We start from the raw sequence: 25,995 nt of genomic DNA, 5'->3' as shown, positions 1-25,995 counted from the left end.
TTAACAGGAGTCTCAACGTAACATTTTTTTTCAAACTTTATGTGTCACCCATCCGCCAATATCCACTTAGACATGTATTGTGACTGCACGACCGAAACATATTAAACCCAACATCAGTGGAATCATGGGCATGTTTATCAAGTGCAAAAAAGAGCAAATAAGATGCAACTGAAGATATCTAACGGAATGCGGGAATCCATTTTGAGCACCAGATAAAATCACAACAAAACAATATATATGAGCTCTCAGCTGGTGGGAATATTCTACTGTCCAAGCAGAGGTTAGGCTCCGGCTGTTTTCTTAAGTTTTTTTTAGTCGTTTTTATTGGGTTTTCTATTTTGTTGGCTGGCGTACTTACGTACGTAAAAAGATAGAAAGCCCGATAAAAAAAACGACTAAAAAACGTAAAAAAAAAACAGCCAGAGCCTAACCTCTGCTTGGATAGTAGGAATATTCGGATCACGAGGATAAGAAGTCTAACGTCACGTCCAGGTGGCTCAAAGTCAAAGTCAAAGTTCCTTCCCGCGCCTGATGGCGCATAGGGCGGCGCCCATCTCCGTTTCAGTAGCCATTGGGCCACACAACGCAATCACTACAGCAGGCGGCTAGTCCACTGGTAGTGGTGTGTGTTCAACTTCCATACTCTTTCCTGAATGCTGAGTGCTAAGCAGAGAAAGAAGCATGTACCATTTTTAAAGTCTTTGGTATGACTCGGCCGGGGTTTGAACTCACGACCTACCGAATGCAAGGCGAACACTCTACCCACTAGGCCATTGCACAGGTGGCTCAGTGCTTCATAAATGTGATTTACCCAGGTCACGGCTGTCGCTAATAGCGAGCTGCGCAAACGCCGACTTTAACACTATTGTGTTTCTATCGATTGACTCGACAAAATCAATGGCGACGCAAGGCAGCCCTGCTCTCTGGTAGGCCGTCAACAAGCTCGCTGGGGGAAGCAACTCTTCTGACTCGCCCTGACGACTCCTGTGCCCCGCACATCCGCACCAACCTCCATTCTAGGTCAGGGCCAATCAATCATGGTTGTTCGAACCTTTCGCGTCCAGTTGGTTGAATTATGTGGAGGATTAACAATTGGAAAGGATCAGTAAACTGAAACAAGCCATTTCTTCTTGGAATAAAATTCCATACCTGTAAGGCCAAGTCGATTTGATTACATGGTTGACATCCTATGGGAATCCCAAAACTGATGAGAGCGTGCGAATAAAAAAGCAATTTTGCCAAAAAAGGTGCATTCATCATAAAATCTAAGTCGTCTGGAAAGCTGAACAAATGACAAACGCAGAGTATTGAATACCGAACAATAGATTCTTCATTTTTGTTTCCACAGTCTTCTTTTTTGACATCAGAATTGACGTTGACGTTAGTGTATGTTTCTCGATATATTTCCTTTTAAATCTACAACATGTATTTGCTCCTTTAACATCTGCTTTGCATGATTCAAAGCATGGTGGAAAGCATTTTTTTTTAAACGGGTGAAAATTGATGCGCGTGCGGATGTCATCCATATAATCAAATCAGCATAGCCTTAAAAAGGCTAATGCATATTATGTAAAAACAGGTTCTGATTGGTTAGGGCAACACCAGTCTAATGGGAAAGTTGAGATGACATTGAGTAATGTAGTATCAATTAATAGCAGTAATTTATATGCATGAAGATCCAACATTTGATCAACAACATTAATCGATAAGAAAAATGATTTGATTTGAATTTTATCGCCTCTTTTGATGTTGATATGTTTCGAGAAGCAAAATATGAATATTCTAACCTGTTAAATCAATAAACAGGCCTTATCAAGCAAGCTATCAAGGGGATTAACTTTGAACGGGAGGATGTAATGACTGCTACCGACATGGCGCGTGGGTTCAAGGTATGAATCAATAACGTTGGCCCAGGGTGGAAAATTCTCCTGAAAGGTCGAGTTTAAAATGAAAAATACAAATACTAGAAGAATCCATGCGTCAAAGTTTTCAGGTCCTTTGTGTGACACAAGAGGAGGGATCCATGAGAAGCAAATTATTTATTAGTACATGCATTTGGCAGGCAAGATTGTGGAAGACAGCTGGCAGAACAGACTTTTCGCCTAAAGGGCGCCTACTTTATGTGAACCCCCGAGGAGAGATGTGTTGGTTGGTGAAGCATTCATCACATTCATAAAGCAGCCTCGTCGTTATCACGGCTTCACAGCTTGTTCGCCCACTGCGTCTGCTGTAAAGGTGACACAAACAGGTGCTCCTTCTTGCAAAGCGATTCCTCATTCCTCCCACAGAGAAATAAAAGCTAACACACGGATATGATGACGAGTCTACTGGAAACATGTTTACGTCACTGTGTAATGGCGTGGAGAATATGGGGGTGGGGATTATTGTGGAAACCACGAAAAAGACATCTGTTCGTCTTGCAATTTGCCAAAACTTGGATTGCTGACTTCAACTACCATTTCCATCTAATTTTACCCGCAACTAAAGCCTTTCTTTTTTTTAATCTGCGTAGTCGCATTGGGAAGGAGAGGGTTTTTTTACATTTGAAGTACTGTAAATTCAGAAACGTTCGCGGTGGTTTAATGTTCGCGGTTTTCGCGGTGGCCACATCACCGCGAATTAAAAACCACTGCGAACATTTTCCATGGCAGTCAAAGACTACAGTGCATGGTGCTACCGCGAAGTTAAAACCATCGCGAAAAATCCTTTTTCCCGCTACCACGAAATTAAATCCCCGCGAACTTGAATGCATTTACTACAGTATCTCACCATTGTTTCCCAACATTCCTTGTTCTGCACATGAGAGTATCTGACGTTGTAAGCTGCCCCAGACATGATGACAGCCATGTTGGACGATATTCATTGCGACAGACAGTTGTCATGGTAACAGAAATGACATATCGGACCTTGACACTACCTCCAGATTGCAAGCTCTGAATAAATCATGAAACTTTGCATCGTTTAAGAGAAGTAGGCATAAACATAGGCATCAGTCACAGAGCTGTCCATGAGGTGGCCCTGAGAAGGAAGAGGCAACTTCGCCTGCTCACAGGTACTGGGATAGAGAGTGTTTGTTTCTGCATGTTCCTGGGATATAACAGCGATGGCATCGCCTATGCCTCATACACGAACCAGAGTTCCACGACCTCATACCTTCTTCAGTAAGGTGATCATATTCTCCGCCAAATTAACACGACTAACTTGTTTTAAAGTAAGGAAGTTTTATCTTAGCAAAGAAGCCTATCATTGCATGTCCTCGTCAACTGTGTAAAAGACGTCCTGGTTTGCATTATTTGTGTCTAGTACCGCCTGGCCCGGAATAATCGTTTCTCAAATATTTACGAAATCCTACATGATACAGCGAGGTCGTGATCCGTCAGGCTGCTCAGCTCGATAGGATCCGCGCCGCTGTTGTCATGATGTCCAAACAGACAGTGCCGTCACCGTTATAATATGTCCCTCGATAAAATCTCTCGTGTCTGCTGCTCTGACAGATCGCCTCTGGCTGTACAGATCAGTAGAACAACGGGAAGACGGAGAGCCAAAGGTACGGATTAGCAGTAATGTCGAGCGGAGCTTTCTTCAGAGTGAGATGATGTAAAATGAAGATTTCGAAGGTTATCAAAAGGCCAATGACGCTTTTTTGTACCCTGAAATACCTAACATAGCGGTAAGTCTAATGCACTGCGACAGCGATATTATCATACTACCAGTACCACCATCTGAATCAGAAAAGTTGTGTTTTGTATTACTACGTTTTTAGCTACAATATGAATTTCGCAGTTACGTGCAAACCCTTGCTCATAGATTTTTGTTCTTCTGTGACATAGAGGAGTAAATTTCTATTGTCCCTTTATTCTATATCTATTTAAACCTTGATTGAATGCAGCGCATTAGTTACTTAGTCCATTTATGTTCAGGTTAATGAATGTGGCTAAACAGATTTTAACACGACTGTGTCATTAGGTATTACAATTACGACCAGGAAGAGGAAGGTTAACGTTACATGTACTTATGTCGACAATTGATTTTTTTCAGAATGCCAGTAACGTAACGTAAATTACATGTGTTCTGCATGAATCATTTTTTCATCATTTTTAAATTAGTACAAAAGGGCTTGAATATTTTACATCATTACCGATGATATGCGGCCCATACAATACAAAGAAAAACAAGAGTTCGTAGACCTCAGGCCTGCATGAAATGTATTGGGTGTCTGTAGACCTATTGTTTATTTTTTTTCCTTTTCGTCTGTGGTTGCGTGGTTGGAAAAGTGAGATTTTTACCTTGTTGGTTTGACTGCACCATGCCAAAGTCTGAAAATATTCCATTTTGGGAATGTGTAAGCTTGGGCATGGATGTACATTACTTATTTTGGATTTCTTAAGCAGGTAACCAACCACAGTACCTTGAAGTTGTTGAGACGACTTTTCCTACCTTTTTTTGTCTCAGATGGCCCATGTAGTTATTCTGTCACATATGACTTGGCACTGGAAGGTTATGTGCATAACTTGACCAATTATATTTTTACAGTAGTTCCATAGACAATATGAATAGTGGTAGTCCCCATCCAGCAGCAACAGTTAGTCCCCAGGGTGGTATGATATTTTATTCAATCCGTCCAACTAAAACCTAAATCTCTTGAAGTACCTAAGCCAAATTTAACAGCAGAATTTACTATTCAAAATGTCCTTTTCAATCCCATTCATAGATGGCAAGCTGCTGCTGCTTTAAAAAGTTCAGAAAGCTGTTGTAGTCAGAGTGAACACCCAGCAAACATCCCACAAAATCAATGAGCAGTTGCTTAGAGGGGGAAAACAATTTCATCATATTTTTGCAGTGACAAAATGCAACAAACGATACTAAATTTAAAACAGAACAAAGCCTCTACCACTTAACCCTGCCCGTACTATAGATTAAGCAGGCCCAAAAGTCAAGCGAATATGACTAGCCCCAAACTACAAATTACCTGCATACAATACGGAAATGGCAGCCCCAAAGAAACAGCAAGAAGGAAAAATCATACACATACCTTTCTCTAACACTCAAGCTGTATACATTTCTCCTCCACTTTAGAAAGTTGTATCTTCTGCTGATTGCCACACAGGGTAAAGGAACTTGTACCAGAACTTTAAACTCAGTACTACACAGCTCTCAAAACACCACAAAGTCGGACTAAGTAGCAAACTCAAATTGTACCTAACAAATACAGCAACAGATACTAGACTAGGTATGTCATCTGGCAGGTCAGACACTGTTGATACAAAGTAACCTGATACATTGAAGGTGGCAGAAGCCAGTGCAAAAACAGATGACGATTCTACACCTAAGCTTAAAGACCTATCAATCAACCCAAACCCAACCAAACCAAGCAGATATTGGGGGGATGCCCCAACCACACAAAAACAGGGTCAACCTACAGTATCAAGTTCAAGCACTAGGAGGCCCAAAATCAAACCTGACCACCAGGACAGCAGCAACAACCCACGTAACAAATAGCAACACGATGGCACCTTGCGTTCCGGAGATACAGCGCACGCGCAGTGCCCGCACAAAAGGTAACCTTGAATGTCAAGTTCAAGCACCAAGGGCGCCAAAATCAAAATTGAGAATTATTCAGCCACCACCAACACATGTGCCAAATATCATTGCGCCCGCACCAACCGTTCAGAAGATATAACTCCGGAAATACCCCTCCCGGACACAAAATTCGACCTGCCCGGTCAAGTTCAAACGCGACAAGGCCCAAAGTCAATCCTAGGCAACAGGCAACAACTTCCCACCCATGCACCAAAAATTGTCGCAATGGTGCGTATCGTTCCGGACACACAGCGCCAAAAGTGCCCCCAAAACACCAAAAATGCCACCTGCAATGTCAAGTTCAAGCGCCAGGAGGCCCAAAATCAAACCTGAGTGTCAGGCTACCACCCCCAACCCACGTACCAAAAATCGTCGTGCTCGCACCATCCGTTCTCGAGATACAGCGCCCTAAATCCCCAGCTTCCAAATTTTCCCACGCCCGTGAAAACCATACCTGCATACATGCAGGTAACAATCATACGTCACATTACAGTTTTAGCCTCGAACATTGCGCACATTATTGTGATCCAAAAAGCATTTTAATCAGCTCATATTTATTTTAGACTCCTATGATTTAGACTTTTATGCATATGACAATGACAATGAAGTTTATTGCATGTTCATGTCCCATTGGAGCTAAATGCAGTCAGTTTGGTACAAAGGGAGTAAACGGAAAACTATACATATACTATGGCTTCTTCTCTTTATAAGAAGCAAACTAGACACATGCTGTCTGGTTACGGCAGAGCAAACGTAGACGAGAGGTGGAAGTCATTGACAAAAGTTTTGTTAGTTGCTATGTCAGTAAAGTCAAACCGATGCAATCGTGCCAGGTCACGGAACGGTGACTCTCTCATTCGCGTTAAACACGGGCAAAAAAATGAATGTAATTTTCTATTATGATGATATGACACTACTGTGTGATCATGTCTTCAAAGCGGTAATGTAACAGACACAGACGGCACAGACCTGAATCCAGTGTGACATTTCCACTACTTTCTAATGATAACAAACGTTCTTGAAGTCATGCAAAAGTAATTGAAATCTGGTGACAGTCGAATCGTGAGAAAGATCAGAATGAATATGCCAAAGATCAAAATATCATTACATGTACAATTGTAAATGTAATCTTGAAGATGACTTCTAAGAACAGCAATGTACTGTCTTTGTTCAGCCTCCTACGATGTTCGCTGATTGCCATGTGCATATTGAATACAAAACATATGATCTGTGAATCATTACATGGAAAACAAGGATACAAGGATAAGGTCTATAATTACCTAATACATCATGTTAAACTAATAGCGTTCTAGCTCGAACTAGATCTACATCGACAGAAAACTCTATTTTCTGTTTTATACTGTACCAGAATGTTACCTTTGCCTACCGACAAGCACGAATATCCAAACGCCTGTACTTCCATGCCCTGCGCTGCCCCGTGTCGAGAAGCAGTGATAAAGCCTACCTGATGATTCCTCTGTATTTACTGCTGTACACAACATCAATCTTGATCAACATCAATATCATTATCCAAACCACCCCTCCCCATTGCTTACCCCTGAGCCTTTAACGTTACATTCATTCATGAGTGCCTAAGATGAGACCTATCAGCTGATACGTCAGTTTGTGATGTATCCATAAGAAGGCAGCTATAACACGGTGGACAGAAACCATCAATTGTAATGAGCGTAAGCTTCTAATCCAGTCCTATAATGTTTTTACCAGCTGCAAAAGGGATCGTAAAGTTTGTGTACCCTGAGAAGCTGCCCTGGTACCTCCAGACGCTACAGCTTGATTGTTTTACTTGGTTGCAGACGGGGCCGATAGCACCTGGCTCGATTGATCCGCATCCGCAGTGGGAAATGTGCAATATAAAGCAACCACATAAAATCTATGGTAGAGTCAGGTAGGCGGATAGCTCTCGGGCTGGGAGGCGATAAGATCGTTCAGCGCCCGGGCGGTGGGGCCTCAAGTAGCTGTTCTCGCGCTACCAGAGCCGTTTGTTGACTGGGAGCTATCTTTGCGGCTCGATCTGTGATCGCTCTTGATGTCGTCGTCCTTCGAAATGGGGCATCTCAACCACGCTGGCGATTTCTACGACGAACTTTCTTCGGATTCCGAGGGACCCTGCGAGAGCGAGTTGGTGTACGATCCCTGCAATGAGGTATTTTATCATTATGTGATACCGCAGGTGGTTCTGCAATGCTAGAGGGGTGATCGCCGGAGATTTGGACTTCGGGTGGTACTGCGAATTTTCCTTTCATTGTGTCGAATGGCAGACATGGACAATCCTTTTCGTATGGATGGTTTTGGTACGAGCCTTTTGCTTCATGTATTCCATGCCTTTTGCTTCAGTGATAGTTGATAACAGTGTATGAAAATTGCTATGAAAACGTACGGCACGTAACATGTACACAGGAAACGTTGCCACCTGTATAAGCTAACCTGTTATTACGCTTGGCCTTAGACACCTCTGCTTCAAATGGTGTTTCTGCACCGCCAACCGTGTCAATCATGGCCAGCCCTGCCCGACTAGCGACACTGAAGGAATAATGTTGCAGAAAACCGTTTCCATTCTGCCTCGCGTCAGCGCATCGCAGTGTAGGCAGTCTGAACCATTGCTGACTTGATTTCGTTTGATTTGATTTTCCAGTTTGATGTGTAACGTTACTTGGATTACCTTCGTGGCTCATACTTCAAAAGTAAACTGATATGTCGTGTCATGTTTCAAGAAAAAAAACGGCACGCGGCGCCACTCGCTGTGGTGAATGACGTGTGATTATTGGCGTATTGATATGAAGCCAATCATTGAAATAATATACCAAGTCCCGTATTTTCCTCCGAAGTGCTCTTTTAGATAATGTTAGCTGTTCATTCACATTTCGGACCATGTTTTGTTTTCGACTAGATATAGGACAGAGGAAAGAAACAACACAGCAATAGATATTTGCCATCAATATTATTTTCATGGGACCAGAGCCAGTATATGAGAAATGAACCAGGAATGTATGATCTATAGAAACCACCCCACAGGTAGTTAGTTGTGTGTTTTGTCAAGACAATTGATATCTTTTTTCAACCCCCTAGTGCAAGTGATTGCTTAGAAATCTCTGTAAGATGAGATATGAGGCACGCACTAAACACCCTACAGCACTGAAGGGGTAATCATATGTTGTTGTCTCACATCAGCCGTTTGTTCCTAAACCTACGGAATACCGAGGAGTGTTAGGAAATCACAATGTGATTATACACTAATTGGTCATTTTCTTCTAAATGGTACAGATTTAATCTAACAGACTTAGAGATAATGTACTCAATATCAAAGGACAAAATTTCCTGCAAATAAAGGGGATCGAAAAAATATGTCAAATTTAATTCATGTGTAGTCGTGAAATACTAACGTTGATATTATTCAATTCTTGATGAATATAACGTTATGGGTGATAATATTAATCGCAGTTTTCGGCAGTTGTTGTTTCTATCTCCATTTTGCACATATATTTTTCATGGTAAACGCGTTGCTTCGTGCACATTCACGGAGAAAAAAACCCTGAATGGCAAGGTCCTCTTATTGTGCTCTTTGGGTGATGATGAGACAATTACAGCAAGATTGTATTTTTAAAGATATTGTGTTGTATCGATCCGTCAGCGACCATTGCGCACGTCGTGACGGGCCGGTCCTCTGCCGTACTCCCGACCACCTTACCGGGGCCTCCCGCGGATTGCCATATAATGTTCACGCCTCAGGTGCCCCGTTAGCTGATAAATCGACGACGCTAGCTGTAAAAGAAATGGCGGGGTTTGATGGCCACGACCACAAGTCCACCGGACTGATCGTATTTACACTGATGCCAGAGACCCCCGTCCCCCCCACCCCAACACACACACACAGTACATACACCTCCAGCAGCACACACGGGGACATGTAATGCGCAATATTATGTGTTACAATATTAGACATTCTCTGTAGAACTATTAGCTGTCACTAGAGCTTCTCTAAACCTCATTATAAACTATTGGGGGCTTTACTGTAGTCAGCAGTATCAAATATTACATTAAGTATACAGACTGCATATCAGAATTAGAGCTAACGTAAGATTCAAATTGCAAAATACTACACGTAAAAGAACATTTCTTGGTAATTTCTTGCACATTTTAATGCACAATTTTCTTTGTTAAGTGCCCCCCCCCCTCTGTTGTTTGGACATTTTATAGCAAGATGGATGGAGGGTGGATGAATGATGGAACGGTATACAGAACGTCGTGACGCCCAGTATCCCAGGAGACGGCTTGCGTTAAATTAGATCGGACTTCAGAACACGGGGGAAAAAGAAATTGAGACGATTACCAACAACCACCGAGCCTCTCCGAACACAAAATGTGATGTTATGCCACGTACAGCAAGTAAATTTTATGGATGGCGATCATCAATTTTTCGCCTGATTTCAGGAAAAGAAACAAGATTTTTTTCCTCTTCAGATGGTCATCATTTCCAGAAAGTACCAAAATATATATGTATAAGTGATATTAGCGATATAACCATGGCTGTCGTTGTAGAAGTGAAATTAGTTGGGTAGCTGCAAAGTGGGACCACTATGACAGTCATGATTGTATAGTTCCTAACTTGGTGATACCAGTCTACCACAAGTGTCACTTTTACTACACTAGTTCACTTCTTGAGTACAGGAATGAATGACTTGTTGGTTGTGCTACCATGTTTTGTCAACTCAATTCTTGTTACAACGTTCATGATGTTGCAGTATATTTTGAAAATGTAGCTCTCTTATTTCTTTTAACCAATTTTGTTTGTTTCGCCCTATCTCAATATTTCCGCAATCTGCAAGCTTAAGGTTTAGGGATGTCACCCGTAAGATGTATTTGCTGTGGCCTTGTGGAAACACCCGATATCGTTCCTCACTACATCTTTATTAGGTGAATTTTAGTACTTTCAACAGCTAATAGCCACCCGCGAGACTGACAGGTCTCAAATCAGACCGGCAGTCAAGTAAACACGGAGATACACGACTTAGCCGTGACACAAAAATCTCGTATTTCCTCAATCTTATGGACTACATGCTGATTCAAGTCACGGTCGATGGAAAATTATCATTCTGCAAGTGCTAGGTGTTTTCCCTCAAACCACCCCCTTCCTAACATCATACTTTACGTCTTAGGATTTAGGGACTGGGCTTTGTGATTATAGTTCAATACTGGGTATTGTGATGTTAGGTAGCCAGGGAGTAAGAGACGTGTGTCGATAACAGGTGTACGGAAGAAAACGTTGTTTGTTGCGGCCTGTTCAATACAGGGAAATGATCTCACAGCGCTAATCTTGCAATAATACCAGATGTGACGGCATGTCGGGACTGAGAATCGCTGACGAGAATCACTATGGACAAATTAAAGACACCATGGTGGCCACTTGGACGGCACACGGGACTCGTGGATTACAGTACCATGAAGAGTTTGGTGACCTCATATCAACATGAAATATTCTGATTATGCAAATGACGTTCACATCTGCATCTATGCTCGGTTATATTCACCTTTGAAGAACTTACACAATTTACAACATCTACAGTCGTCCAATCCTTTAACACTCAAAAGAATTGCGCTACCCTTGCATTGATTAAGCAAATTAGGGACTCATTTGGATAGTCCAGAATAACAGTAATGACCTTTGGAAGACATTTTTTTTTCAAACCGTCCCCTTGCAAACGAACAGACGCGACGTGGGCGGCACTTCATTTGACGAATTTCTAGTTGTAATAATTCAAATATCGATATCCTATTATGTACTCCCGGTGACCTTGTTGTGCACTGTCCTGAAAATCGGTCGATGATGGGTTCGATTGTTTACCTCCCACACATTGTTGCAATAACCATCCCTGGTGACATTCGCCTCCTCGCCTTCAATTACAATGTAGCAAGTCTCTGCTGCGCTAATATTCTGAAAACGACGAAAACAATGACTCCCAGATGTAATACATTTCAAAAAGTATTTCCAGCGAGACGAATACACAATGCAGTGATATAGTTATTCTATCCTTTCCTGGGATCCTATCGAGTTGGTGAGATATGGGCATTCAATACCAATACAGCTAAACCCATGTATGTGACAATAGCTTCTTTTGTTTGAACACCATAATTATTTACACCATACTCCATTGTGTTGCTGCTGTGGCATTTCCCTGTAACACCGGTAGCCTCTACCAGGCTCCCCAGGTCGCTGGAAAAATAGTAGAAATTGGCTAAATAGACGGAAAACACACCAAATGAGTTTGTTGACCGAGGAGTACAGTTTGCAACCTTAGGTTCACTACTTCTACTATTTTTCCGGCAAACTGGAAAGCCTGGTAGAGGCTATAACACCGTTACCACCTGCATTAACTATCTGACAAGCTGTGTGTGGGTGGTGGTGGGTGTGGGTGGGGGACTGAATATCTAATTGAAATCGTAAACGTGCGCGCACACACGCATGAAACTACCCGAAGCGCCGAAATCCCTGAGATGAAGACATGAATCTGGAACTTCCTCAATTATACCAAGACTGCGATAGAGACACCTTATCTTTACACACGCGTTAATTCCATACACAGCTTGACTACAGATTACAACTCGCTACTGAGGGTATCAAGCACGTTCTCTGATTTAGAATGAACACTCCAATCACGACATTTTCCAGATGGATAGTGCTGCACAGGCGACCGGGTACTGCCGACGTGTGCTGAATGATACAACAACGCAAGCAATTCCAGAAACCCATCAATCCAAGCCGAAATGTAGCCATCGGTCCTTAAAAAGTACTGTAAGCTGAAAGATGAATTAAACTCTTAAATCATTCAGTATGTCTCTCTGCTTCTGAACAAACACAATTTTTACACCTAAGCAGTCCACGGAAGACATTGGCGAGGTTACCTAAGTTCCTGCAAGGATCAGATATAAAAGCTTCTTGGTTCCTGTCAATGTCTCCATTTCGGTTATTCCGTGTTTCTTTGTTTCACTGGTTATTGTGAGTGTAACACTACTAAGAGGGCAAATAGAGGAAAAATTGGCTACTGTTGCGGCCTAGAATTGGGGTATTGATCTGGCAGTGACTTAGCAAGTCGAAGTTATTTTTAAGTCCGTCTTAGCATCTCAATTTCAGGGAGATTGTATCAGTTATGGCAATCTGGAAACCTGATAGGTTGTGGCCATAAAAACTCCGCTGTAGGTAATGGGGCAACACAATTTACTTGCCTTCTAACGTACTGCAGGAAAAGGCGTTTCAGGAATTCAGGAGAATGACAACTTTGAAGAAGGCAGTCTCTCCCTCTACAGCATTTGCCTGGTAGAAACTGCAATTGGTACAGTGCAACATTTATGTCTATATGGTGATAGTCATTTTTAGCACATGACTTGTCGTCAGCTTGGACGAAATGAGTGGATAAATGACTGATATATTTCCTGCGATGTGTATGTGTATGGCCAGCAGCCGACGTCAAGATAGCCATGGAAGTTGGCAGGTTGACTCCTCAGATAACAGACAGATTGCATTGTGTACTTGACATGTCGATCATCCAATCATCAACGGCAGTAAGGTATATTATCATAAATTTGCATAAAAGTTTACACCGCGCGCCTGTAGGTGACTCAGCGCTAGTTCAGTCCCTGCCTTTACACGACTTCTGTGTAGGAAATTTCGAAAGGGACATGTCTACCATCAATTTCTTTTCAAAGATCTACTTCCGTCCAAAGCCTCCCTTTGCATCGGGAGAGCTTAATTTGTTTTACCAACTGAAGCGAAGCTTCTTTATTATCACTGCCATGGCACCCCGCTATCTGGCCTTGAAAGCTATCAACACAGTTGAGTTTTCACCAGTTTGACTGCTCAATTGCCGCGGCGCCAGCCGAGTGAAACAGCTATAGATTTCTGGTCGTTTTAGGAATGATCTTAGTTTCAAGGCTGTCAACACACATTTAGTTCCCTTGTATCTGCTTTTGATGTGTAGAAGCAGTCTTTAGGATGCCATGAACTCTCAATGGTCTTTGCATGGTTCCTGTTGAACAAATGTCATCGAGATCACTCAGCGGGCTCTGTAAATGTCCGTGAACTTTGAAGTTGGATATTCAATCGGTCCTCAACGTTTGGGACCATCGCTGAGAGACCTGACCATATTTGGTCGATCAATGGCCGCACAGCGGTCTCCGTGCTGCGTGGAGCGCGACTACTTGAGTTCGGTCAGATCTGTCACTCCTCTGGGCACATCTAAATATTAGGAAACAAAAATCAACCCATATACCATATCTTCTATAACAATTATGCTGACCACCTTTGATCCATTGCTGACGTCACACTCCCGCTCAGTGACATAGGCGTAGGGTCAAATCAACTTGAGAGGGCCCAGAGAATAAGTCAAAAGCTTGTGGGTAGGCTATTTGATTGGTGTGTAGACACAGCGTGAAATTTTTTACAAAACCAAAGTTGGTTCTTTCTCAGCATGCCATACGCGTACTGCACAACGACACGTACTGCAACGCGAGAACCAAGAGTAATTGATGTTTCGCCCGTCTCGTTCGATTTCCACGCCTGCTTTCATTACATTTAGAACGTTTCTAATCAGTGCCGTAGCTATAACCTCATTTCATAAACTTTCTTACGTATTAATTTTCGCGCTGATTATGCCACAGTCAATTTTCAACTTGATTTGACATTAAATGGACTTTATACCGCATATCAAACCGTGTATAAAAGTGGGTAAAACGATACATTTTACTATCAACGTTAGATTTGGCTTGGAGTGCATTAGTTCTTTAAGATAAACCAACGATACGTACGTTGCCTATAGATATCCCAGCCAAGAATACCGTGCTTACAAGAGAGAGATGAGTTGACTATGTGATATTGCGTGTCTTCCATATCGTTAGGCACTAACAAAAGGAATGAATGTTTTGTTTAATGAGCTACGAATGGTGATAACGTTGTTAAAGCTCATCAGGACTGCGTCAAGTACAAAGTCATAGACCGCAAATGAAAAAAAAAAGAGTTATTCGGTAATACCCATGATGGATTATGGAGCTTTCCCGAGCAGTCAGCTCAGCAGAGAGCATTCATCACCATATCAGTCACGGCCCACGCTTGTCAAATAAAGGCGGTAGCTTTGTGGACTGATAGCCCGCAACAAAGGATGTAATAGAAAGTGCCTTTTACGACGGTAGAATCGACACCCGGTCCGGGGCTCTCCCATTCTGACATGGAAGGTCGTGAACGTGAGATTATATCTCGCCTCTACAGTCAAATAAAGTTGTCCAGATCAATACATTATTTCCACCGGTTCATAAGACTCCAGAAAAACCGTGTCGGAACAAACAGGGCTGGATACATCATGTTCAGAAAGTTTCACGAAACGTCCATGAAATGTTCATAAAACCATCTTTTCGGCTGTTCTCCTTGGGTCCTATTATATGGGAAAGCGTCAAGGCAATCTACTGTGACTGCCAGTAAAGCTGTCTTTTCGTGATCGCGGCTGATACCAGCAGATCTGCTCTCACGGTCATGGCAGATTTATGTAGAACTGCGCCTTCTGGCACGAGGAGTAAATTTCCTCAAGAACACATCTAGCAGGTCTCGTGGATGTGACCGCGCTAGATCTTCAATGATGGTAATGACTAACGGGTCTTAACCCAAAGCAGTTGGATCTTGTCATTAACATACTTTGAACATCTTGATGCAATGGTTAAGTTTCTATTTTTGATGCGCCTAGATAAACCCTGTATATCAAACATGATCTGTTCCTATATATACATATGTACAAGGAAGCGAGAAGATGCTGACCATCCTGTTAGCTTAGCACCTTCAAATAGTTAAATTGTATCTTATTGCTTTTATACTTATTGCTGTTATCAGTGACCTGTACCTAGCCCGTCGAGGCATGAATGTACAATAAAGGTCTTTCATTCTTTCATCAACATAGCCGACGTATTCTTGATCGGGCACGTGAGCTGCCCTTACCTTTATCCTGGTGATCAATGATGATGACTGTCATACGTGTCACGCTGATCTTCTGACCTTGTGTAAAATATACGATACTGATATAAAATACAAAACGGTGAAGCCTGCATTTTTGGCAGTAGAAGATGTTAAATGACTTTTATTGAGGCTGTGTGTATTTTACATACCCCCCCCCCCCACCCCCCAACAACCACCCACATACCCGGGGTACCCACACATTATGTCGTAAGGCATTGCCGCGAGTGTGGGAGGGTGCCCCCCCGCCCCATTTCGTGTGATTTTAATTGACTGGTCATTTACCGAAGGGTGGGCGCGTGACTAATCGTATTTCTACATTTGCAGTCATGCACGGAAAAATAAAAACAAAACAAAATAAACCCAATTTTTTCGGAAATGTCTGTCACGTTCGCTAGTCCGTGTGGGGCTGTTGGTAAAAGGTTCTAATGGTACGGTTGGCGCGTTGCACCTTTCCAGACGAAGCCCATGCCACCGACCGAACTAAACTGCAGTTAACTGTCGCCTTGGGAATCCGCCACGTCAACTCTCTCAGTGCTACAAGAGGTCGTAAAACTTCCATTACCGAGGAAAGCTTGGCGCTCCGCCGCCAGAGTAGCTGGTCCTGATGGCCATAACAGGCGCACCACCGAACATGATGGACGATGATGCGCCCTTGACATTGCGAAGCAAGCAATTTACTTGCATCTTAGTGCAATTTATTTCGTATTCTTAGTGACCTTTAATTCGTCAGCCGTACATCTTGAATGAACTAAAAGATAGAAGATTGCCTTCTGTTTGTGATATTGTTGTTTGTTTGTTGTGGGAAAGCTTAAGTCCCAAATAGTCATTATTTTTCTGCAGAATGTCATGTCACCACGCGTTGCTGAACGTAATATTTTTTACAACTGTCTTGCACTGCGTTCTGTAACATCAGCAGCTTCTATTGAAGGATGATAGCAGTGAAACATGTCAGACCCCGCAATTTTAGTGTGTCACGATTCGTCTTCAATGTCGTTCTATTCTTATAATCTCGCAATCGAGCGCATAAAAGCCGACGGACTTTCAGCAACGCTTTCACTCTGCAATGACTAACGATACTACAAGTATATCAGAAGGCAGACCTAAAAACGCCCTCGGTCGTTACAAGGCAATGACGTCTTTGGTAAAAGCGCCGCCTCGTTCGAACAATGTGAGAATCCCAGTGGCTCAGTGCAAGAGGGCTTAAGTTAGCTTGCATTTAATCTCGGGCCTGCATCATTGTTGCAAGGACGCCAGTCTAGTGAGAGCTAAGTGCAAAGAGATAACACGAACTTGAAAAACGATTCATCATGGATGGAAAGCAGGAGGATACCCGGCAATGCTGCCAAGTACTTTTTCAATCAGATTTTAGGCCACCTGCGTAACGTTAAATAACAGAAACCTTGGACTTGAACTTGAAGGTACATGATGATCCTTCGGCACACGTCAACAAAGCTGCAGACAAACCTGAACATTTCAAACTCCGATGTGGTACGTGGACTTTGGGTGACCGACCGCAGAGCTTACATCAAATGGCCGTATAAATCCTCGCGATCCTGGGTCGTGAAGCATTCCATCACTAGGGGTTCAAGGAATCAATTTGCATATTGCCTGCTAGTGATCAGTACCTGAAATCAAGACCCATGTAATCTCAGTTGCACGTTATACCCTTTCAGCCCATCGGCACATACATTCATACATGTATCCCCCTTGACATTAAGGTTATGGTTTTAAATGTAAAACGCTCCAGGATAGAGACGGCTGACGCCATTACTTTTTCTGTCCATGGTTTTTAACTGTTCATCTTCACACGGCTCCAGAGTGGTCTAGTATTAGTGCGTCTGGGTTTATCTCTGGTGCTCATTGCAGTTTTAATGTACTAATTTGTTTCTGATTATGATGATTATCGGCAAGAGTACAAGATATGCCACATCAGCTACTAGTATTTTCTAAGCAGGTGTATAGTGCTTGTTTGTGTTTGCAACATTGCCCTTGATGTGGTGTGTGGAGTGTGATATATTTTGTATGTAGATATATTTCTTGTACTTGTACTTTATATACTTCTGTTCACGGTATCTTGTAAATAGCACCGCCCAAAAAAATACTGTGTGAATTAGTCGTGTCATGACGTTTTAACACGTGGCCTTAACCGCAGTTCAAACCTGCTGCTGCTAAACGAAAATGTTTTAATTAATAACCACTGCAGAATGAAGCCGACTTATCACCACCGAGCTCCAAATAGCTTAATGATGTGTTCTATGCTATCCATCACCAAGAGTAATGGGTACGATGAATACTGTATTGAATATTGGCGCCCAATGTCAAGTCTACCGCCACATTTCTTCCTGAAAGTCAGATACATCAATCATTTACTTGTCGTGCCACCTGCCTCCGACATTAATTTGACTGAAATATCTGACTGTAGTGGTGCGGTACATACAGATAATCCCGTTATATCTAAATCATTCATCGTTTGTGCTTATTTCAAGGCCTTGCGTTATGAAGCTTCATGATTTGCTACAACATTGTTCAACATATACCCAGTGATCGCTATACATGATATCACCATTCTCATGAATAAATGAAGAAATTTTCAAACAAAATAGTACATTAGACGGAATACCTCATGCAAGTTCGGAGTTCAGTTCAAAACGTAGTGAAATGTAAGGCCTACGTCACATTTCCTACCCGGGGACCGGCTGGACTGTGACAAAAAGTTTATGCCAATGAATATGCACAAGACATGCTGTTGACTCATTTTTTATCCGTTTTGTGTTTTTGTTGCCTTTATATGGTACTTATAGTTCCCCAAAACTGTCCGGCCGGGCCCCTTTGTGGAAATGTGACGTTAGCCTAACTTGATCAAGTTGGGCCTGTTTAAGTCACATTTCCAAACCGGGGCCCGGCCGGGATGTTTAAAGAAATGATAAATAGAAATGTATATATACCTAGAAATATACACAAATTATGATCATGAAGCTTATGTTGAAATTTTGTGTATTTTGATGGATTTGATATAGTTCTTTTCACTCCCAAAAGCTGCCCGGCCGAGCCCCGGTTTTGAAATGTGACCTAAGCCTAACATAGTGTCTGTATTGTCTTTCTTCAGGACTCAACAGTGCAGTACCCCATCAAGCAGAGCTTGGCACAATCTCTATGCAGGGACACGCACTGGAAATGTCTCATCCTGACGATCCTGATCTACGGCTGTCTGACTGCCGTGGCCTGGTGCCAGCTCACCGTGGTGACCAAGACGTGGGGCGTGGAGGGGGGTTCGGCACAGGTACGACTGAGGAGCGGGGGAGTTTACAGAACTTATGGTAACCCTGGGTAGTTTACAGAACTTATGGTTACCAAGACGTGGGGCTTGGAGGGGGGAGGGGGTCAGCACAGGTACGACTAAGAGGCGGGTAGTTTATACAGAGCTTATGGTAACCCTTTGACACGTGACATGGGTACCGTAGCATCATGTATGTTAAAATGTTGACTTGAGACCTGCTCAACACACACTACGGGCACATTGGTGGAAGAAGTGATGAAATAGGCTCGAGATAACAATTTAAGTTGGTCTTCAACCTTCGCTCGACTTTTAAGTAACTTAAAAGCTACTTTTTCACCAATTGGAAAGTACCAGCCAACCACGAGTGCATTCATATGACTATACATGTATGGTATACATAAGAAAATATATCAGCGAAAGTCTAGACGCTACAAATCCTTCCAATGATTGCAAAAGACCATTTTAATCCCATACTATGTATCCTTGTATCAAGTAGATTAGCCTAATAGAACTGTAGTTGCGTATCGTGAGTAGATGTCATGATTTGCACCTTGTACAATTGTTGCGCAATAAAGTTATCATAATATCATGACTATAATCTAACGAATACAACAACAATTGTCTCGTTACAATTTAAATAAAGTCAAAGCCAACAACAATGAAACCATTGAAATGAAATGAAAACATGCCTGTTAACGTTTGTATTTTCTGTGCCGCAGCCTCCCGGTCAGTACCACGGTCTGCACCACGTGTCCCCCTGCAGTCACGGCTATGTGTACATCCCCATGGCCTTCGCGCTCATGCTGTATGTGGTGTACCTGGTGGAGTGCTGGCACTGTCATACACGGGTAGAGCTGCAGACCAAGGTTAGCATTACATTCTGTCCCTGTTTACTTTAGCTATGGGTGGAGAAACCTATTTGATAGCCTGAGTCCCATCCCCGGTAGTGGCCACTGGCTCACTACTTTCGCCCGGTATCGGTAGCTTGGACGTAACTGTTGAGAAGCCGGGCTAGAAAAATAGGTGGGGTCTCAGGCTATCAAATAGGTTTCTCCACATTCATTTATCTACTTATCTATTTATCTTTATCTATTTGATACTTTTAGACACTAAATATTTTTCTAGCCTGTCTTTTCATAAGCTAAGTCTAAGATAACGTTACCGGCTGCTCGGCGCAATCTGCTATCAGCGCTCGTCAGTTTCCGAATGTGTGATTAGTGGGATTTAAAATCAAGATAGACTTGACGATGGGAAAGAACGGAAAAATGTGCGCGTTTCTTGTTGAAATTCTATTGTATGTAGCATTTTAAGCAGATCTACTTGTTCTGTACTACGGCATTTTGATTCGTTAACATGCATTGTGAAAAGGGTAGTGCTACTGTTAATCTAAGAAAAATTCAATGTGAATAATTGTGTATTTACAATATTATATTCATATTGCAAGATGTTTCAAAGTTAACAAATTGAAACTAGGAGGGGTTGCTTCTCGATGTATATATATATATATATATATATATATGGTCTATACATGACCCGTGGGCGGACTCTAAACTAGCCGTTCTTGTTCCCAGGTTGATGTTAACTCCGTGTACGAGACCATGCAGGCCATGAAGGAGGCCACGCCCTGCATCTGGTGGAAGGTGATCTGCTACCACTACATCCGCCGCACGCGCCAGGTCACCAGGTACAGGAACGGCGACGCCTACACTACAACACAGGTGAGGAGATTTCCTCAATACTAGTAGTCGACTGTAGCCTGGGTACCATCCAGAAATAAGTTCGCTCCGGCGTTTACTATACACTATATACAGTCGCTTCTGTAGCTCTGACATCCATTATACACTACATACAGTCGCTTCCAGAAGTAGGCAGGAGTAGCAGATCTAGAAGCGAACGTAGGAGCGAACTACTACCAGGATTGTACCTAGGCTAAGTCGACTGGGCTTCAATTGCTCAACTGATGAAAGAATTGTGTCCAAGCAATTATGGAACTTAGGACGCTTTGGGAACAACAGATTAACTTGGTAATGATTTTGGAACTTGGTTATGATTAACGCCGTGCATCTTTGAAGTCTGTCACACTGCATGCTCACATGCTGCCATGAACAGTTTGTTTGTTTGTTTGTTTGTTTGTTTCATTAGGATCTCCATCAAACAAACAAGCTGTATTTTTACTTTTATCTGTGGCCTACTATGGGGTACTCGAGACATTGCAACCTTACTACTCCCCAGCTGGAATGTACCTACACCTATCACATCCTCGCTGCTCAAATACTACATACTAGCTCTTGTTGTTTCACTTTGTCGTCTCGACCCAGGTCTACCATGAGCGCGTCAACACCCACTGCGCCGAGTCGGAGTTTAACTACTCACACTGCGGGGTCAAGGACGTGTCCAAAGAACTGGTCGGACTTGAGGACTACTCCGCCACCAAAATCAAGTTCACCAAATGCTTCAGCTTCGCTAATATCGAGTCTGAGAATGACTATCTGTCCCAGAGAGCCCGGTTCTTCAGCGAGAACGAGGGCCGCGACGACTACATGGAGACGAGAGAGGGCATGCACCTGATGAACGTGGACTTTAAGGAGTACATGATCGCGTTTGCGGAGCCGGACAAGTTGCCGTGGTACCTCTCCCACGCCATGTTCTGGATTGCCTCCACCTTCCTGCTGTCCTGGCCACTGCGCGTGCTGATTGAGTACAAGACAGCCTTCGTGCATTATCACGTGGAAAAGCTTTTTGGGTAAGTCACGTGCATCAGTGACCGTGCTATCTACCTCAGGACATGATGATGTAGCCAGATTGAATATCGCTTATAGCAACATCCCCTGGGAGGGGCCAGTTACAGCCCCGGACAGCAGAGTTTGTGTTACACAGACTAGACATGATGTAAGAAACGGAAATCTTCAAAGGGATACAACTTCCAAAAGCTGTCACAATGCATTGTTTGCCAATACCAAAATTTTAAAAGTGTTTAGCATCACCAAATTACTAACATCGATAATACATCGAATACAGCAAATAACGTTACATTTCTGTCACAATTTGCTCAGACAGTGCAAGGGTTGTTCACTCTGCTATGCTTTTCTTGCATAATGAATCTCGTAAAAGGTAATAATAACTAAGGTACTATACCACGTAATATAAGTGATGTTGGTTCATAACTGATGAATAGTACACCATGATGCAAAAACAGCGCGTGGGTGTCCATACTCCACATCAGCGACAGCCCGATACAACAGTAGGAGAATCAGGCAGCTGGAGAGCACTGGTCCATGATTTGGGTCATCAAGATGCGATCTTATCGATTGACAATATATATCAATCTCCCTCCCGTCTGCCAAACTTTCTGCCAACTGTGGTCACAAACGTACGTGCTGCCAGCTAATTTATAATAGTAGAGGTGTTGCTCTTTTTAGCACTTTTTTTAGCCAAAACTTATCGTTTTGATGCTTTTTGACGTACCTTTAAATCATCCTTGCCTGAAGCATAAATGCAATTTGATAGTAACTAATTTTGCAGACCACTTTACACTTGAGAACATTTTAGTGAAGTGATTATGACAGAGGTACTAAGTATAGGATAGCATTACCATCATTTGCCATAGCTATCATTAACACACAGTTGAATGTGTGTTTTTTTTTACACGTGCACACTTTGTCTTTTCGCAGATGTGACTACATGACGCCCACGGAGGTGGATATGTGGAACTCCACGCTCAGGATCCCCAGAGTCAGCACTGTCATCAGCAACCGCTCGCTGGAGTGGCGCATCCAGGCCAACCGGGAGATAGTGCCGAGCTACTCGGAGGCCCTTCTGATGGAGACCGCCGCAGGTGGGATGGCGTACCGCGTCAGGAGCACCGGCCCGTCACTTGCGTCTCTCAGCTCGTACTGCAACGGGCATTCTCGCTCGGGAACGTTACACCGCGGCAGACACGGTGGCCAGTCCTGCGGCTCCCTAGTTAATTACACGGTGAACGGACACGCGGGGTTCTTGAACGGCTTTCCCAGCCTACACAGACCCAGAGGCAGCAGTGGCAGACACGGAGACGGCCCGGGAAGAGAACCAATACACGCCAATAACAACTATGCACACGGCTCTGCGACTCAGAGCACCCGGAGGGACTCCCTACATTCGGCTGGACACGGTAACGACAGATGTATGGAAGCTAACATGGAGTCAACGAGACCCACAGCTAACGGCCGAGTGCATGGTCCGTTGACGGCTGATCAATACTGGAGCCCCGGAGATGTCGATCACAACACGAACAGTGATGGGCGGGGAGGGATGCCCGTTCACGTGGCGTCTAGATCCACCGGCGGATCCGATGATCACACGGTTTCCAGTGCGCGTCAGATTGTAGAGAGCAGGGACAGAAGTGATAATGCCCAGCCGGAGCCCTCAGAACCCAGAGCGAGCTCAGAGTCGGACCAAGCGAAGCAAGTCCGCAGCAGCGCAGTTGCTGGTGGCGCGGTCACCAATGCGCCACAAGGAGAGAGTACCTCTTCCACAGTACCGACAGGACAAACACCTGTCAATAACGTGGCGGAGAGCAGGGGTACGGGATCGGCTAATGAATCAGAAACAGAGAGGGGAAGGAACAGCTTACCCGATGACGACACATCGCGCAACGCTGAAGGGACAACTTCACCAGCAGATCCATCAACAGAGTTGACTGTTGTGTTGAGTGGTGACGTCACCATTACCATTGACGACGCCCCTCCCTCCTATGATGACGCCCTGCAGATGAGGCGGTTAGATTCCCATCACAGACTCGTATCGACAGATGATGTTCCTATTGAAACTTCGCTCTAGATGGAACTCTGCTTTCGCGTCGGTGTCGTCCAACACACATCGTAGAACTGTTGCTCTGATATTGCAACTCTGCTGCCTGTTCACTGTTCAGAGTTCTCATCAAGCAATCTGATGAGGTTGTATAAAGAAATTCCAAGTGATTATGATTTGAACTGAGATCTTCCATTGGTCGTCGATATTCTTATGTGGCATCATATGCCAGACAGAGACTAATAATGAACAAAACCATAAATTTGTCAAATAATCAACATAAATGTCTGGAGAAATATAGCGTTGACTGTGACTGAGAATCCACGTGATGTGTTCAGGGGGAAGACGTTCATACGTAGAGACATTGACCTTACAGTATTTCCAGATCTTTGCAAAGAACAACATGCAGCGTGCATGCAATATTCTTCTACCAACAGCAAATTTTACGTTTCCAGAGCCTTGTAAGAATTTTATGACAATCATTTAACAAACCCTTATTTCAATAAGGTTGGGTGACATTGACGGAATCAGAATGTGTCAGTAATACAATAAAAAGTGATTGTCTGGCGTAAGACGTATTTTTCGACATTGCAGCTCGCTAGTTTGGACTATTAAACAGTACAAAAAAGCAAATGAGCATTTCAGTGTCGTAAATGAGCATTGATGGATATCCATTTTAGAGTGACCTTACTGGCTGCAACTGGAATCATCCAAGTCATCGATAGTCATCTGTTCAGCTTTAGGCCAGTTTGTGTGTCTGGTTCCGGTGTTTCGGTGTGTGTGTGGTTCCGGTACAACACCTTAAGAACGTTTCAAGCGATGGCGATGATACGATTCAAAACACAGCTGACATTATTTTTAATTTTTATATTTGGAATGCGGGTGCGGATGTCATTCATATAATCAACATTGCCATACCTTCAGTGCAAATTCTATCTATTAACGTTACTCACAGAAGGGACTATTATTTGTTATGTGCCATTGAGTATGACAAGTTTTCAAGAGACGGAAACACTTTTCTTACGCTGTAAATCAGTGTACAGCCGCGAAGAACTGTTTTGAACGGATGAAAATATCTGTTTCCGGATTTACGATTTCAGTGACCCCTCCCGACCTTTTCACGCCGATCGTTTTCAGATGGAATCTTGGGACGCGGTCACGTGACAGAAAATTGGCCGATGACACGGGATTATTTCTCACTCTTCTCACTCCATTCCCGGGGATTAATGCTCCTTCTATCGATCCCAGGGGCTGAAATTGGGTACCATTGATTTCCGCGGTTACTCGGCTCCACCCCCTGAATGTTAAGTATGTCCAACTGTCAGATAAGCCAATCTTTCTTCGTTTCGGCTGATTTCACGATGTTATGAAAGTTGCATTATTCTAGTCGCGTTGTGATGAACCGGTTGAACGCTGTATAGGAAGGCGGTATCAGTGATGTCGTCCGTTTCTGCACATAGTCGTAATTTAGATGACGCTCAATGCTAATGAACCGTCAAACGGAAACTACATCGCAACATCGACACGTTTTCTACTTTCATTCAGGAAAGAGAAGAAGATGATGTCGTACAGTAGCCTGGAATGCAAAATTTCGATTTGTCTGGGTCCCACGCACTCTTTGGTGCTATGCAGACGAATATCAGTACAAACCATCACTGCCCCATGTGAATTGTCTGATGTACAGCAAGCTGGTACGTTATCACTCTTTGTCACAAAAACAACCTATAATCGCTGATTACGGATGTTGCATATCCGGGAAACAATAACTTGGGGGTGATAGGAATGTAAATACGTCACGTGAGAATAAATAAGAAGGCAGGCTCGTAGATGAAACGTGCATACCTGTTCATGGATTGCGAACGGGGGCAAAGACCTTATTGCATTTCCAAAATCTTTGCGGAAATAGGTATTCCATAGGAACCCATTAATGGTTCATCTGTGCAAAGATGGCAGCATGATCAATTGCAGGAGTGAAATAATTGACTTTTTAAGGTTTCGCTGCATTCAGTCGGAAGGAAAGTCGATGTGAGGTCGAGATGTGACTAATTGTATCGGGAAATATTCCCAGCTGTTGATGGAGTTATCCGTACAGAATCACAAGTACGTACTAACCACGGTTTTCTTCAAGACATTCTATACGGGTTAGGTTCTAATGTTTTACAGAGACATTATCATAAATCTAAGATTGACTCTCCATTACAGCATGACTTTTACAGATGTCAATCAGGATCACAATAACCATATCAAAACAAGTACAGTATTAAGGACTAAAGCGATATAAAAATTCGTGTGGAAATAGAAATGTGTCCACCTACTCTCCAAGCAGAGGTTTAGGCTCCGG

General features: G+C 43.2%; 1 protein-coding gene across 5 annotated transcripts in view; it reads left to right on the top strand.

Moving 5' to 3' along the window:
• The window catches only part of LOC118422480 (transmembrane protein 151B-like), a 39,299-nt gene extending 15,012 nt beyond the window's left edge, over window positions 1-24,287 (top strand). For 4 of the 5 annotated variants that reach the window (XM_035830126.1, XM_035830119.1, XM_035830101.1 and 1 more), the window contains 5 exons: window positions 18,696-18,869; window positions 19,586-19,732; window positions 20,438-20,584; window positions 21,185-21,609; window positions 22,538-24,287. In XM_035830126.1, coding sequence (XP_035686019.1) covers window positions 19,652-19,732; window positions 20,438-20,584; window positions 21,185-21,609; window positions 22,538-23,684 — 1,800 coding nt within the window. In that variant the 5' untranslated portion in view covers window positions 18,696-18,869; window positions 19,586-19,651 and the 3' untranslated portion in view covers window positions 23,685-24,287. Of the gene's footprint in view, window positions 1-7,002; window positions 7,745-18,695; window positions 18,870-19,585; window positions 19,733-20,437; window positions 20,585-21,184; window positions 21,610-22,537 lie in introns of those variants that run through there. The other variant, XM_035830093.1, reaches the window with a different exon arrangement.
• The last annotated feature ends 1,708 nt before the right edge of the window (window positions 24,288-25,995 follow it).

This window comes from Branchiostoma floridae, chromosome 1 (genome assembly GCF_000003815.2).
Source record: "Branchiostoma floridae strain S238N-H82 chromosome 1, Bfl_VNyyK, whole genome shotgun sequence".
NCBI classification, from domain to species: domain Eukaryota; kingdom Metazoa; phylum Chordata; class Leptocardii; order Amphioxiformes; family Branchiostomatidae; genus Branchiostoma; species Branchiostoma floridae.
The sequence above is the reverse complement of the archived record's forward strand: the minus strand, read 5'-3'. Positions and strand labels throughout refer to the sequence as shown.